Source organism: Poecilia mexicana, unplaced genomic scaffold (genome assembly GCF_051168715.1).
Source record: "Poecilia mexicana isolate PSO_F unplaced genomic scaffold, ASM5116871v1 scaffold_15, whole genome shotgun sequence".
In the NCBI taxonomy this organism is placed as follows: Eukaryota; Metazoa; Chordata; class Actinopteri; order Cyprinodontiformes; family Poeciliidae; genus Poecilia; species Poecilia mexicana.
Window position 1 is genome coordinate 9,727,942 of NW_028263384.1, and position 17,537 is coordinate 9,745,478.

Here is a 17,537-nt window from a genome sequence, read left to right on the forward strand (position 1 = left end):
AGACAACAAGAGTTAAGCCAATTGACCACTGACACAGCTCCCAACCTCTCCCTGACTGTTCACATTTAAACCCAGACAACACCCTATTAATGTGATTTATTAATTGAATTATATTTTGTGCGGTTTTCATCCTTCCCAATAGATAGCAAATCACCTACCGTAATTTGCTATCTATTCAGTAACAATGTGAGGTTTTGCTTAGTTTCTGCCAACGCGGTCTGTTTTCTGCCAGTCCTGTCATCCTCAGCTTGCTTCAAAAGACGTCGATCTGCTCTCTCAACTCTTTGCTCTGCTCTCTCTCTCTCTTTCTCTCTCTCTCTCTTTCTCCCTCTCTCTCGCACAGCTGCTGACTTCCTCTGAACTGGGCTGACTTAGAGGGAGTGCAGAGGACAAGGTTGGCATTTGCGTCAATAATGCATGCGTCGGTGAGGCCAGCTCGGGACAGAGGCCGTTTCTTTTAAACAGGGCAGCTTCAGACACCCGACTCATGTACAGGAATCTATTAAAAATAGAACAAGCGGTCGGACAAAAGCGCTAGACTCAGCTGCGGGCCTCTGGAGTCCTGAGCTGGCTGCTCACCAGCACCAAACATGTTATGTTCAGATGCTCTAATAGACATTAAATAGTAAGGGGCGAATTTGAAAGAAAATTGGATGAAGGTTTCTGCTTTCCAGACGGTTAACCTCCATCTAAGAGGAGCATGGACAAGCAAAACCTATTAGATGAATCAAAGGGGTGAATGAATGTTCAAGGTGGCAAAGGAAGAAGAAGAAGGGAAAAAAACTCGACAAGAACAGACAGAAAGCAGCTCAAAGTGAAACTATTCATATTGCACTCAACTTTGTTTAAATAGGCATGTTCAAGACATCCATGTTCAGTATTCGTTTTTCCTGATGTCTGTTCATTGACTTCATTGCGTCGCAGTAGACCAAGAAAAAGTTGCACTTTGGTTTGAAGTGGAAGAAAATCAGTACATAGTGTTCAGGGATTTTTTTTTCCACCAGTAGAAGTCTGAAATATAGGAAGCATTTTGTATTAAAGCCAAAATAAATTAAACCTTGATGGAAGATTAACAAGACGTAAGATATGGTTGAAAAAAGAAAATAGAGGAGATCGTAAGTTTTTGGGTAAAAAAAATTATTTACAACTAATAAAAATAGGCAATAGCAATAATACACAAACAATAGCAACTGGAGAATAATCAGACCATGTGGCATGAACAACACTGGTGCTGTCCTGAAATCCCTCTTACCAGCAGGAATCTTCCAGCAGCTTTTATGGCTCAATCAACAACATGCCATTTACTGGACTATGTGAAATGATTGCAAAGTGATTTACACCATTTTGTATTCTCAGATATCTGCACAGTTTTATTTAAAAAAAAACGCATCAAACATGGAGCATTTTGAAGTGGTTTCATTGTTGTATAATCCATATGTTGTGTGCTCAACCATTATTTTATCAGTCAAAACAGATCAAATCTGTTTTTACTGGTAAAATATCAATGTGAAAAGAAGTTTAAATATGGTTCACTTGAAGAGTTTTGCTTTCTGTCAAGACAAACTGTCTTTGAGTTATATCTGCAAAGACAGACGGTCAAACTTTTGTTGTCTGAATGAAAAGAAAAAATGCAGGTCACACTTTTCAGATTTGTGTTTATGTTAGAAGCTTCTTTATGCCGGTCTTTTGTGTACAATCTCAATATCAGACAATTTACGAGAACTTTTAGCGAGGTGCTACAGATCCACTGATATCAGATTCACCCTCGTCTAAATCCTTAAACTTACAAATCGACTCCAGTGACCCAAGATAAAGGATCGCCTGCACACACACGCACGAGAGTCTAAAATCAGGCTAAAGCTGCTTAAGGACACGAGAGTGAGTGCGAAATGGAGAAGCACAAAAGTAACCGTGCATGGAAGGTAACCTGCTACTATGACCTCCCCCTTCCTTTAATGGTGGATTCGGGCCGAGTCGCTTCGAGCGTTTTACTGTCCATTTACAGCAAACCTTCTCCATTGCCTGCTCTCTGTCCTTCTCCTCCCCTCTGCCACTGCTCTCCACAACAGAGGAGTTAAACCTCTAAAAGGCCTCGCTCCAGCAGAAACCATTAGCAACATCCCCCTAGGTCACTGCTACCACCACCACCACCATCTCTCTCTCTCTCTCTCTCTCACACACACACACACACGGCTGTCAGTCACTTTGCCCCTTGGCGGACACTGCAAAAACTCTGGATATCAGTTTTGAAAAATTAACCACGGATCCGGGGTTTCATTACACTCTCCTTGATCTTGCACTAAATGGGGAAGCTGTTTCACCGTGCCGACATCATTTGACTTTCATGTGATGAAACTTTAATAGATATCCCCTTCCATACCCTCCAATTTACTGCTGCAAGTGAGTATGAAGTATAAATGTACGCTGGCCTTCAGACGTCCCTGTGGTGTACGGAGGTCTGCGTATGTCCGTGCTTGTAATGAACACAGAGAATAGAAAAGCTTTAAGGCTGTTTCAGTTGGATCATAGTTTGGATTTGTGAGGTACAGGTCCACTTCTGGTGGGGTAACTGAAAATACCTCTGTACTGGAAGCAGCGGCTGTGCTAATTAACCAACATAATTTAAGAGTCATGGTTGCGCTTAAACCATCACAGTGAATATTTATGTGACACCTCGTTTGTTTCTTGCATTGTCACAATCTAGTCTTTCAACTCTATTTACACCTGCAAATGTGGACCCGCTAATTCCGCTGACCCCTGACAGAAAGGTGCGTCGTTTTTCAAGTGACCCTCCGTCTAATTCCACTTGCGTCCTCTAGATGGCAGTCGAAGAGCGCGTTTGGTCTTCGCTCCGCTCTGATGACCTCCGCTGCCTGTGGAGGAGAGGCTGCTGGCGCTCGGGGTGAACCATCCCATCGGTTTGTAAATGGAGGTTAAATTGATAAGGACACCCGGACCTCGGTCAGTCCCCGACCTTTTGTTCGGTGCACAGAGGTTCGGAAATGAGGCAAGCTTTTCATAAAAGAGCTGTCACACATACACTGTGATGTATGCTAAAGCCTTTAATGCAATGCGTAGGTTTCTTATTGGGCTTTTTTTTTTTTTTTTTACAGTATTTGTTTGGATTTAAGTCCACAAGAGATCCAAACCTACACTATTAATCGGACGATTAATCGAACGAATATTTGCTACAGAGCAAATATGTCATGGTTAATTCTTGATTCTTGTTTTTATTTTATTTTATTATTATTTTTTTTTTAATTAATCAAGATAAAAATCTGCCATCCCAAAACACAAGTTTTCACGAGCTCAAATCTTTTGTGACATCACATAAGGTATAAGACAACACATCGGAGTTTGTTTTAGTCTTTTAATCTGCATATTAGTAAAATATAAGTTAGTAAAATCCCTGGATAGTATCTTGAATGCATAAAACATTGGATGATCTTTGGTCATCCAAATGTGTTTGGATTTGTGCAGGTAGACAAATTCAAAACATCTTTTTATTATTATTATTTTTAAATTGTGTAAAAGACGAAGTGAACTAAGTGTCTCTGTCCAGGATGGGTTTATTTAAAGGTTTGCAGCAGCAGAACAGGCAGTAGCTCCAGCTCACAGACAACAGCCTTCAGCAGCTGACCAGGAAGTAATCAACCTTTAGTGGGTAAAAAAGGAAAAAAAAAAAAAAAAGGTGGGGTGCGGGTGTCACCAAAATGTTAGTGCAAGAGGTGAACTGAGGTCAATTTACTGGTTCATGGATGATAATAATAATAATAATAATAATAATAATAATAATAATAATAATAATAATAATAATAATAATAATAATAATAATAATAATAATAATGTGGGTAGAAAAACGTTTATGTAACTTCATGAATGAATACATTGTATGACAGATTTTTGTAAAATTATTTTTCATTAACTTTAATTAAAAATTTTAATAATCACAACACTGCTTGATCGGAGGATTCAGAGGATTGGACATTTGAAACCCTCCATCATAGAATTTGACCGACTTTTTTAAAACAATGATAAACAACCCCGTTGTTGTCTTTGACGCTCCCTGCTTGGTCAGCAGGAGCCCTCAGTGGACCCGTGCCGTCCCGTGTCGTGCCGTGCCGTGCCGTGCCAAACTAAGCGGGCCTGAGAACGGTCACAGAAATCACAGGTGCTGCGGCTCTGTTTAAGCTGCTCAGCGACTCTGTCCACTCGTTGTGCACAAGGCGAGAGATCACAGCCTGTACCCCCACCTCCACTCCAACACACCCACCCACACACACACACACACACACACACACACACACACACACACACACACACACACACACACACACACACACACACACACAAGCTCCATATGTGCTGTGTGAGCAAGGTTGCTCCTGTGCGCATATGCATGTGGAAAACCCGTGTTCCTCTATATGTGTGTAGGTGTGTGTGGAGAGCTGGTCGTGTTTGCTAGAGTAAGCGAAATTTTGTTTGCTTTCATGTTATGCTTGTTTTCTTTCTTTTTTTTTAAATGAAGCTTGTGCGTTGGTAGTCCAAACTAACAGGCATTAGACTGAAGTAAGTCTTGACTTACTTAAGTCTCTCTCTCTCTCTCTCTCTTTCTCTCTTATGCGCGCGCGCACACACACGTCACGACCTGAAAGAGAGAGTATGATCCCAGCTGCCCCATAAAAAAGAATAACATCAGTGACTGGGCGACCAGCAAGTCGCCTTTTCTCCGATTTGTCTTCTCTTTCATTGCGGTATTTCACAGAGGCGGATCCAGGTTGAATGCGGCCCAAAATCAGATTTGCATTTCGGAGGGGCCATGTAACCCCTAAAAATTTGATTTCTTCACAGAAAAACTTCTAAATGTTCCACTAACTGTTGAGCTACTTATAAATAGCTATGGTGAACAAGAATCAAACTTGACAGGTTTTCCAATATTGAACGTGAACAAATGCTTTCTGTTTTGTGGGGCCTCAAGCTAGCAGCCGTGGATGACGATGGGTGTCATAGAGTGGGGCCCACTTGAGTTAATAATATTCAACTTTTACTGATAGAACAAGTGGGACATCGGAACAGTTTTAAGAAAAATTCTTCAAACTGAGAGACCCACATGGGTCCCACCATGGGTCCCACCAAAATATGTGCCACCCAAATAGGATCCACATGTAACTATAAGTAGTGAGGGTGGGGGGGTCCACAAAGTTCCCCTGTCGACTTCCACACTGCGTCTTTTATTGGGGAAATAAAACTTTACCTCGGCTCAAATTATGATTGGACACAATTTCCTAGGTTCGCATCATAAACATTCTCACTTAACACCTTTACCCCCGCAGAGCGACCATAAAAATGATTCCAACTTTCTTTGTTGAATTATTTTTTTTTCCCCTTAATGCAAGTCTGCTTCCTGTACCCTGTAGCCCGTTTAATCTCAACGTAATTGTCGCAGGAAAGCGGGAGCTGTTCACTGTCATTTTCTAAAAGGTGACGCAGAAGAGCTGGGATTTAATGGATGAAAATATAAATGTGCAATTAAGGCAGACCTGCTTTTTTTCTCCCTGTCTTTTTTTTTCTTTTTGGCCTTTATGAGGATTGGCTTATTGCTGCAAATATTTTCGACAAGAGAAGGTGTTTCTGTTCATCTTAAAGAGCAGAATGTAGAGGTCAGGAGAACAAAGCTGTGAAGTTTTTTTTTTCCAAGTCGATCAAGAGAAAAGCTTCTGGTCTGCCGATGGGTTGGGAAATCTAATGGTTTCCTCCTCTTTTTTAAAAAAATATTACGTCACTAATAACTTTCTGTAAAGTCTGGAATAAATATTCCAATTTCTCCATTTTATTTTCGACGTTGTTGGTCGAAACACTTTGTTTTTCACTTCATCGACGCTTCTGGGAATCGGACTTAATTTGGTGCGCGAGATCTTTTCTTTTTATGTGGGAATTGAAGAGAAAAGTGTGTATGTGAGTGTGTGTGAGTGTGTGTGAGTGTGTGTATGTGTGGTGGGGGGGTGGGAGGGGGCTTTGACCTTTAAGCGGATCACCACCAAGCAGACACACGTCAATATAAACACCCTGAAAACCTCTCAGTTGAGCTTTTTTCTCTCTCTCTCTTTTAAAACTAGGAAAACATCGTATTTTTTAAGGTTGTTGACTTTCAGCGTGAAAAAAAAAAAACACACAACCTCAGAGAGCGCAAAAGATGCAGAGAGGGTGCGGAAGGGAGGCTGGGGGAGAAAGAACATGCAAGTGCCGCACTTCTCTCACATTCTCGTTTGCTCTGGTGTAAGTATCACACACAGAGATTACTCTCCGCTAAGTTCCTTTTGTCTTGTGATCCATATTTGAGTTGACAGATCACGAACAAGAGCTCCCCCGCTGTTAATGACCCAGGCCAGCAACAGATAGGCTCACACTTTGCAACGCTTTCTGCCCCTGCTGCTGCTGCTGCGGCAGCTCTGGCCTACATACTGTATGTTTACACTGAGAACAATCCTTGTAGCTCTTACCATGCATCTCATTTACACAGTCACGCATATTCATAATGGGCAAAATCGTTATTAGATCTCACTGTTAATAACTTTCTAGGGTGTCTCGCTGCTTCGCCTTATTCGTATTGTCCAGTTTAGAAGAGGTGGGAATCTATTCTAAAAATTTGTATCTTTTTTTTCTTCTCTTTACACTTTACTCCGCATGTGTTTTGCAAGGAAAACACCCATTTCGCACTGTGCGTATAACGTTGCGCAAATGCAGCCAATTCACCGCTTGTTTGTGCATTCATGAGCGCCTATATCTGCGGCCCCATCTCTCAGATGTCGTCCTAATCCTCGTGTCCTTCCTTGCCAATAATAATAATGACAGTAACAATAATAATAAAAATGCTCTTCAGTTCACGATTAATTTCATCTCAATCATAGCCGGGACCTGTCGCGGCCAATAAAACTTATGGAGTGCGTAAATGGAGAAGCGGAGTGGGGAGGTTGTGTGTGTGTGTGTGTGTGTGTGTGTGTGTGTGTGTGTGTGTGTGTGTGTGTGTGTGTGTGTGTGTGTGTGTGTGTGTGTGTGTGTGTGTGTGTGTGTGTGATAAGCCATAGACTCTTGGTGCTCTTGATAGGGCCTATCTGTCTCTGGCAGACTGATTAGAGATTTCAAATATGAACCAGATTTAGTTCATATGCAAAAGACAGGCGGAGGGGAAGGTTTGTTTTACCCGAACAGTTGAGCTTTGACCGACTTAGTGGTCCTTTTTTTCTTTTCTTTTCTTTTCTTGTTTTTTTTTTTGACAATCTCGCGTCAGTTGGGCCACCTGCTCTGGACGCACTTTTTTGTGGTTTTTGTTATGATCAAACCTAAAGATTGATCCTAAAGCAGCTAAAAGCACATTATTTACAGATTTAAAGTCGCTTCATGTTTATTCGTTTTCAATCATTTTGTTTAAAATGTACTTGACTTTTGCTTTTCTCAGCACTTTTTATATTCATTAGAAAAAAAGACGCTGTATAAACACATTTTCACCTCTGCTTGCTCAAGCTCATGGGACAAAAACAAAAACTCCACGTTTACGTGATTTAGAATCGCATTTTTATCAAACTGCGGAGTCTTTCCTTAAAATAACAATTCTTGAGCTTTTAAAGAATAAATTATCTGTACCCACATCCTCTTTGCAACTCTAAATGTTTTGCATAATATTCGTCTGACGTCACACTCGATGTCCTGTCCACCGCGTGCGTGTACGCAAACAAACTTCAGCTCTTCAGGATCCGCTACAAAGCTGGCATCCTCAATCAATTAAAAACGTTTCCCCCCTTTATCTGAAACCACACAGGAGGCCCCAAGTGTTTGTTTCGACACAATATAAAAAGTTAAAACTGTCAAGCAAAAAAAAAAAAAACAAAAAAAAAAAAGCTGAAAATTTTGTAAGATCAAAGAACTGTCCATGTTCGCCCTGCAGGCTGGAGTTTTCTACATTTCTCAAACAGCAAGCAGCTCCCGTGTCCCACTTTCTGTCAACTGCAGTACTTATTATTTATGTTTGAGAAAGTGTTTCTACTACTAAAAAAAAAAAAAAGGAAAAAAAAAAAAAGTGCAACAGTGTCCTGTAGTTGAATATCTGCGCCCCAGTCCCGGCATAATAATTGGTTCGGGATTTTGGTTGGAAATGGACTGCAGGAGAGGGGGCGAAAAGAGCTTTTTTTTTTTTTTTTTTTCTTGTGGATGGGGTGAGGGGGGTGGGGAGTGGGGGGGGGGGGGTTCTCGTCCGAGGAAGAAAAGCTCTTTTCAGTAGCCACAATGGGAGATTGGGACAGGGGAGGAGTCCCCATCGTGATTAGCCCATTTAATGGCGCGTTTACTTAATTTCTGTATTCACCAGCGACGGTAAACACAAAGGTGGAAATAGCACTCACATCTTTTCTTTTTCGGTTTTTTTTTTCACATTGACATTTTGTGTAAATCTATCAAAAGCAAAAAAAATACATAAATAATTCTTGTATAGTTTTCAACAAACTGAAAGTACAAGTTTTGACAAAGTTCTTGTAGCACTCTTTTCTTTCTCTCTCTCTCTCTCTCTCTCTCTTTTTAATCGCAAAAAAAAAAAAAATCGCCCAAGTTTAGCCACCTGACTTCGTAACCTTCCACCAAGCAGGGGGATCATAAGCGAGGATGAGCGGTAATGCTCCAACAATCCAATAATGAGCCAATATGAGCATGTGTTTAGCCACTTATGACAGCCCTTATCCGTAATCGGATGGAAAGACGGACAGCATGCACAGAGGCGAGGCAAATTCAACGTTTCATTTGAATTACATGCTAATAATAAACAAACAAACTAAAACAACAACAACAACAAAATAAAAAACAAGATGGATACGGCTTTTAGCGAGGGGTCAACACATTTACCAGCCACTCAGACCAAATATATGAAGATTAGTAAGCCACCAACACATACAAAAAAAAAAAACCAAACCAAAACAAACGCAACAAAAACGCCTGCAGCAGTCGAGGTGTAAGTTTTGACAAATATTTTATGTAGGAACACCAAGTCAAGAAAAGTGAGGAAGGGGGATAGAAAAGAGGATGACACTCGCAGGGGAGGAGGAGGAGGAAGGGGGATGGGGGGAGAGCAATAATTATGTACAAGCATATTTCTACACGTATATTACAGAGCGGGAGAATGATCGCATTATTTGAGATATACATAATTCAATATAAACTTTTTTTTGAAAATAAAAAATAAAAATCTGATACAGTCATAAACGGATCCGTTCGACACATTATTATTATCATTAATATTTTTTTTCTTTTTTTTTTCTTCTTTCCGACCAGGTTTATACCCCACACACACACACACACACGCACGCACACACGCACACACACACAGGCAGTGACAGAAATGCAGTTAAGAAAAAAAGGTGCTTACGACTTAAAAATGATTGTCTGATGAACACAAAGTAAACAAAAAAAAAGAGAAGAAGAAGAAAATGGAAACAGGATTGCATCTTGTTTGCACGGCGCCTTCCTCGCCGTCATCATCATCATTTGGATGGAGAAAAAATAAAACCAACAACTAAAATAAAAATAAAAATAAAAACAAGACGATCTGTTTTTATTCCCTCTGGTTCCTGATGGGGGGGGGTTAAGAAAAAAAATCTTGCATTCAGGTTGATTTCCCTGATTACAAAATGGAAAAGAATAATAATAAAAAAATCATGCAAGTAGTCTAGTGTTGTTGGTGTGAAGGGAGATGAAGAGGAGGGGTAGGCGTGGGTCCTTTGAAAGCGCTTTAATAAAAAAAAGACGTGCTTTTATCTCTTTTTATTTTAATATTTATATCAATCGGTCCTTTTCTCATAAGTCTTTTTTTTTCATCTTCTCGGGTCCGTTTTCCCTGTAAATATTTCTCTCTTTTTTTCCTTTTTTTGTCTTCTTCTTGTTTGACCCCCCACCCCCCATCCCTCCATCTCTCTCCCCCCCGCCCCCTCCTCCTCCTCCTCGCCGTATCATACGTCGCACTCCGAGTCGCTGGATGTGACGGACAGGATGGACGTCCCAGTGTCGACTCGCTCTGTCATACTGGAAACGCTGGTAGTGGGGCTGGCCGCGGTCGAGGGCGACTCGGCCGAGCTGTGAGGGGTGAGTCCGGCCTCTGAGAGGGACCTCATGCCGGCCGGTCCTATTGCTTGGTGCTGGAGCCTGGGGAAAGAGGTTAGAGGGGGGAAAAAAAGAAGAGAGAGAGAGAGAAAGGGAGGAGGGGAGGGAGAGAATGAGAGAAATGGCAATTAGACCTGAGAATGTTAACCCCCTCTCCTCCTCCTCCTCTTGCTCCTCATCCTGGTGCAAAATAGGGGTTCAAAACTCTCCTTTCTTTCCCTGTGCCGGCCCCAGCCATGCATGCGTGCTTTTATCAAGCAGCCAGCTTTCAAGGGACAAAAAACGCAGCACTATTTAGACAGTTTAGACCAACTAACGCTGGGAGGATTTGCTACAAAACCAACGCGCAATGCTAGGTGGAATAGTCTAAACAGTAACAGCACAAAAAAAAAAAAAATAAATAAAAAAAACTTGGGACGTAAATTATTTGTATTTTTTCCCCCTCCTTTTATATATACTGCTGTGCTTTCCAGCCTCTGTGAAGTCCAGTAAAAAAAAAAAAAATTCTAAATAAATAAAATAAAATCAATGTTGGTAGTTAAGTGAAAAATAAAACATACAGAGAGCCTAACAGAGGTTTTGTGCTGCAGCGGGATGGAAGTGCATGAATGAATGACGTGGAGATCCAGGTTGCACCAATCACCCTAAATGTTTATCTCCTGTCCACTCACGATAATAATAATGACGACAACAACAATAATAATAATAGTAATAACTCCATCGCAGAAGGATAATGTCAGCGCGGAAATATATCTATTCATTTATCTAAGAGATTAAGACAGAGTTCATATGGCTTAGTAATACTCTTGGGGGAATTTTCTAATCAATTATAGCATTTCAATGAAATGATATCACGCGTAATGTTATGAATACAGACCGAGGCTTTTATACGCATGCTCCTTTTATTTATTTTTTTAATTTTTTTTTTTAGTGGACTAATATCAGTAATGTGTCCATTATCCCTTTAGATAATCTTCATTTCCAGCACAGCTTTATGTTAAAATGAGACGGAGGAGAAAAAAACAAACAAAAAAAAAACCCTAAATGTACTATATTATTATACTATACTTTTTAATTTCACCTAAATAAATCAGAACTATTTTTTAGATAGGAAGAAAAATAGAATTATTTCGGGGGGGAAAAAACATAAATGCGTTTTTACAGTAATGGATAAAAGGATTAGAGATTTAACCAAACCGTATTAATTCAGTGCTGTTTACAAATTGCGTCATGCTCACTGAAAACGTGTTTCATTTAACAACAATTTATTAATACAATAGAAGGTTGATATATATTTGCGGATGTTTCCTAATAGTATGAGCATACGTTTTAGATGTATAATTCCTGTACCGAGAAAATAAACACGTGGTTTTTTGTAAATAAATAAATAAATAAATAAATAATAATAATAATAATAATAATAATAATAATAATAATAATAATAATAATAATAATACTCATTCAAACATTAACTAAATATTAAAAATTTAATTAACTGTATAAAAAAATCCACGTTAAACTAAAACTTCAAATTTAAACAATGTCGTTTTTAAGTCCATTATTATTATTTTTTTTATTCAACTATTTATATATATTTTTCTTAAATTGCAATTATTAGTTGTGAATTAATTTCAGATTTTAACGTTGATCAACACGTCTCTTTAATATTTAATTTTAAAAGGTTGTAATTTGAAGTGAAAGAGGGAGAGAAAAAAAATAGTTCCAGTGTTTGTCCCGGATTTCACTCCACAGCAAACATGTCGCTGCAGCTCATTCCCTTTACCTGACTTGCAGCTTTGCCCTCTCTCTTTTCCTGGATAGTTTCTCCGGAAGCGTAGTAACATTTATCTCTTATATAAAAGAAAAAGCTTTCCCTCCGTAAATAAGTGCGCATTTTTAGTGATTTTGATAAAGCAGGGGAAAAAAGAAGAAGAAGAAAAAAATCGCCAACCTGTTTTTGGCCGCCGCTGCTCTGTCTCTTTGCCTCCGGTTTTTAAACCAGTTCCCGACCTGTGTAGGAGTGAGTCCAGTGGCTTGAGCCAGTTCCCTTTTCTTGCTCGGGTTCGGATACGGGTCCTGTAGGTACCACTCCCGCAACAGGCTCCGCGTCCGCTCTTTGAAACAGTGCGTCTTCTGCTCCCCGTCCCAGATGGTCCGAGGCAGCGGAAACTTCTTCCGTACCCGGTACTTGTCGACAGGTCCGAGGGGACGACCGCGCAGCTTCTCGGCCTCCTGGTAGTGAGCCTCCAGCCACATGGCCTGCAGCTTGCCGTGCGAGTCCTTGGTGAACTTGTGGTTCTCCAGGATGTGGTAGAGGTCTCTGAAGTTCCCCGTGTGGAACGCCACCACGGCGCGGGCGCGCAGGATGGATTCGTGCTTGTTGATCGCCTCGCACGCTCCCGGAGCCACCGGCAGGGACCAGAGGAAGCGGCCCAGCCGCTCGATGTCCCCGGTCTCCTCCAGCGTCTCGCAGACGCTCGCCACCTGCTCCGGGGAGAAGTTGAGGGTCGGTAGCTGAAACATGGACAAGTCTTCTGGAGACCTGGCGGCGGGAGCGCTGTTCGCCAGCAGCAGTGGGCGATCAGCGAAGTTAGGCAGGAAGAAATGGGAGGGATAAAGCTCTAAAGGGGATCTGAAAACCATGGAAATGACCTGAGAGAGAAAGAAAATTACCGAGAAAAAGGGGGGAAAAAACCCGAAAAATACGGCTAGTAAAAAAAGCTTGAATGATTCAATGGCTATCGCCTAATGACACCAGCCTCATAATATCTCCCCCCTAAATCCGCCGTTGAGTGTAGCATTGAAACATTTTGTTTCCCTTTTCTATTGGTCTTCTTGGTGTCGTTGTGGCGTTGTCATGGCAGCCCTGCCAATCACTGTCAAGCGTGCCAATCATTAGCCAGTACGTAGCGCGAGGCTTTCACCACTTGTGCAGCACGCACGGGGGGTTATCAGAGTCTCGGATCTCCACAGCAACCCTCCCACTGCACCGCGCGCATCAGGCGCGAGCCAATGCTCGCCTATCTGCTGAATGGAATGAGCAATTAGAGGGTGGAATATTATTGCGATCTTAACGAGGCTCGTTAAAGCTAAAGCAGATATGTAGACTGGAGATGCTTAGCAGAGACGGGGAGGGAGAGAGAGAGAGAGAGAGAGAGAGAGAGAGAGAGAGAGAGCAGGGAGGGAGCTTTAAATGGGGGACAAATGGACAACCAATGACTGCATCGCGGGAATACACGTTTTGAATAGAAGCGAGCCAATTTGCACATTATTTTGGAGTGGTTTTTTTTTTTTTGGACAGTTGTAGCAACTTTTTTAAATATTGAATTTTTTAATGTACTTTTTTCCCCCATATACAATAAAATTGATTTTTTTTCTTTTTTGTCAGCGATTTTTGCCTATTTTTTCCCACTTTATTCTGGTCGTGACTTTTGTTCTCGCTCGGCCTGCCTCTGGGACGCAGAGTGCACAACTCTGCCTCCCTCATCTCCACGCCGCCTTCTCTCCTTATATTTTAGGAGGCAGGAGGAGAAGTGAGGGAGGGGGGCAGGTTGTCGGGGGAGAGAAACTCATTTGCCATTGACTTCTTACCCTCTTTTTTAAATATATTATTCTCTCTTTAAAAAAAAAAAAAACTCCAATACCCCTTATTAAAACCATTAGTCCAGTGTTGGAACTACAATCCAATGCCAACTTGAAAGCCTCTCGGAGACATAAAAGCACTTTTCGTTGCATTTGATCTGGTGGCTAAAGGACACGATCAATGTCCGCATCCAGTCATGGGACTCGGCTTACGGCGGTGACCGGGGCGGTGTGATTTTCATGTTTGTGACTAAAACCACTTCATATTTAGACAGGGCTTATGAGGGTGTTAAAATAGTGTGAGTTCACCCCTAAAACGAACAGTGCCCACATTGTGAAAGAGCCGAGTATAAGGCGTAGCATCTAGACTCTGCTTAATCCGTCCTCAATAAAGCTGACATAATGATCCTAAGCCGCCTTTCTACAAATTCATTCAGGGATTCAAAACTTTTTCCTTCTCCCTCTCTCTCTCTGTTTCTCTCTCTCTCTCTGTGCGATTTGCACATTCTCTCCGGATCTGGACCGACTGACCGCCAACCTCAAGCTTGGAGCTTTCTGAAGGGATAGTGAGTATGCAACAACTCCCTATGCTGCATGCGTAACCAACACCTGTTTTGGCACTTTACGCACTTAACGTCGGCGCTGCGGCGCGAATTGCGCGCTTTTACGCACGGAGAGCCTTGGAGCTGCTCAGGTGTCTTGCGTGTGGAAGTGTGCACGCCGCGGAGCCGGGGCTTGTGTGATGATCTTTGCAGGAGTAGTTCAGGCGTTTTTTTAATATTATTTGTTTGTTTTTTATTTGTGTCTTAACTTGACGCTTTGTGTGTCAAGTTAAGTGTGTGTGTGTGTGTGTGCGTGTAGGGGGTGGGAGGTGGAGGTGGAGGTGGGGCAGCATGTTGGATCAAACCTGTCCACTGTGCTGCTTGCACGAAACCCAGGAGGACTAATTCCAAGTGGCACTTGAATTGGCCCCATTGCAAAGCTCTGTGGACTGGAAGTAAAGGCCGGTATTTTCATGCTGGTGTTAAAACCAACCTTCTAGCCTATAACCTCTCTCTCTCTCTTTTTCTCTCCCTCTCCTTCTCTTTCTCTCTTTCTCTCTCTCTCTCTCTCTTACACACACACACACACACACACACACACACACACACACACACACACACACACACACACGCACGCACGCACGCACGCACGCACGCACGCTCATGCACAACCCCAGGTTGTGAGTGTTTGGCTTAGCAGGACTACCTCAGGAATATGCAAAGCCTCCCACACCTGACTGGGTGCACCAAATTGGTTGATCACAACTCAAGCCGAGGCTCCAGGTATTACCCAGCATTATGTCGTTCGGCTTTTTGTTGTTTTTCTTCTTCCTGTTTTGAGAGGAGTCCTATTTGTGGAGTTGCCCTCGCAGGCAATTCGGAAATCACTCCAAAATCTAAGAAGGAGACTAGATTGTGAAATGTAAAACCTGAATGAATGGGGGATTTGAGAGAGAGAGGAAAGCCTGTGGTAATTCGCATTCTTTTACATGGCTTTTGTTTACGTTAAGCGTGTAATTAACACCCTCCCCCCCTCACACCCCTCAAACAAGTTTATTCACCTGCCGTAATTGTGTGTTTATCGCTGAATGTTCCTGACAGCGGGGGGCGACGGGAGCTCTGAATGCGCGGGGAGAATTTGGTGAGTTCTCCGTTTGCTAACAGCCGTAAAAAAAAAAAAAAAACTTCATAAGCAACAACAGCAACACAAACAAGAGTCTGCCGCGCCGGAACATTAAAGTGGCTGGTCAAGCAGCTGGTCTCTCTCTCTCTCTCTCTCTCTCTCTCTCTCTCTCTCTCTCTCTCTCTCTCTCTCTCTCTCTCACGACTTCTTGGAGGTGTCTTATTATTTGTGCGCAACTCTGTTTAAGAAAATAAGTTTCTGCAAAAATAAATAAATAAATGTTTATTTTGGCAGTCGATACAGAGACGCCCATTGGATCCGAGGCGCTGTTCGCCATTCTGATTATTCCCTGCTTACTGTCTGTTTGTCCTTATCAGTCTGTCCCAATGAGGAAAGCAAATAAACAAAGATGATGTTACGTCATGTGACGGGGTGAGGTAGAGAGAGAGAGAGAGAAAGAGAGAGAGAGAGAGAGAGAGAGAGAGAGAGAGATGGGCACTGAATGAGAGAAAGAAATAAAAAAGGTGTTGGCTGAAAAAGGTATAACAGGGAAAGAGAAAGAAGGCACGAAAGTAAGGATCATCTTTTATTTCAGTTATTTATTTATTTTTCTCCCCTGCTCCCTCGTTGACCTTCTGTTTGGAGAGAGGAAGGCAGCAGCACAGCACTCCTCACTGGCAAAGACAGGAGAGAGGCGCCTGCTGCTGCTGCTGCTGCATCCGGGATTCACCTCACCTACACAGGACGGGATCCTGGGTTGATTACGGGTAGGAATCAAACAATCATACAACAAATATTATTATTATTATTATTATTAGTATAGCTATTATTTTAAAAGCGACTGTCTCTTTTGGTATTGTTGTGTAGAGCTCTAACAACAGGCGTCTTAAAGAAATGTTTTTATTACTGTTTGCATTTTATTTTATGAAAGAATTAGTAATTACCTTTTGGTTTTCTTTTTTTCCTTTTCTTTTTTTATTTCTAAATCTCTTTGCAGCCTTCCAAAAACTGTCAAGATTTAAGCCTGGATGGAGGCGGCACCGGCTCCCCGCTAATTCAGTGGAAATTCAACTGCAACTCCTGTAAGTTTTTCCCTCCTTGGAATCGTTAAAAACCTGCTTTTTTTCCCTCGATTATTATGTTTTAGTTTAAAAAATATATATATATAAAATTAGCTGTAATTGGCCTGTGAGCTTCTTTTTCGCTTTAAGTGCATTTAAATGAAGGCTTTCCACATTTCATATAAAATATATATATATTTGAATTCACTAAGCACTGATTCAATCTGTGCCTCTGCTGAGCGATGAATGATCCTGTCGGGACGGGGCGCACAATCCCCTTCTCCCCATGCTGACCACTGCGGCGTACCGAGAGCAGATAATGAGCCTACACTGTAAAAAATGTCAGTTTGAGGAAAAAATATTATTTCAAACAATGAATGTTTTTCTTTTAAGATATCGTCGTCCCAGATTTTTTTAAGGTAACTCATATGCATTTTAAAGAATATTTATGAATTCTCAAATTTATGAATTCTAAAATTTGATATATATATATATATATATATATATATATATATATATATATATATATATATATATATATATATATATATATATATATAAACGTAAAATTTGCAAGGTCGGCTTTTTACGTATTCTGGAAAGATGTGGATTAACCTTGCGTCAAGTTTCTTTAAGTTAATTATTTGTTCGTACTGCAGTTTTATCTGGCGAAATACTTTAACATTGTTCCTTAAAGAAAGAATAGCAGCACCTTTAAACTGTGTTGCTCAACTAGGGCTTGGTGTGTTTCTCATAGCAGATTCCACAAAGTTGCGCCTTAACCTAAAAATAATGAAAAAAAAATAAAAAAAAAATATATATATATATATATATATATATATATATATATATATATATATATATATATATATATATATATATATTTTTTTTTTTTTCATTATTTTATATATTATTTTATATATATATATATATATATATATATATATATATATATATATATATATATATATATATATATATATATATATATATATATATAATTGCAGGCATAAAACGGGTGTTGTCACAATGATCCGTAAATGTGGCGCCAACTTTAACAGCATATAGCTAGTACAAAAGTTTTCTCTC

At 40.8% G+C, this 17,537-nt stretch overlaps 1 protein-coding gene across 1 annotated transcript; it reads right to left on the bottom strand.

The window, feature by feature from the left end:
- Positions 1-8,996: 8,996 nt before the first annotated feature.
- six3a (SIX homeobox 3a) lies at positions 8,997-14,357 on the bottom strand. The gene is made up of 2 exons (XM_014975774.2): positions 12,092-14,357; positions 8,997-10,182 (listed from the first exon to the last, which is right to left on the bottom strand). The coding sequence occupies exons 1-2, from the start codon at positions 12,781-12,783 to the stop codon at positions 9,990-9,992; spliced, it is 885 nt and encodes a 294-aa protein (XP_014831260.1). The 5' UTR covers positions 12,784-14,357; the 3' UTR covers positions 8,997-9,989.
- Between the last annotated feature and the right edge of the window lie 3,180 nt (positions 14,358-17,537).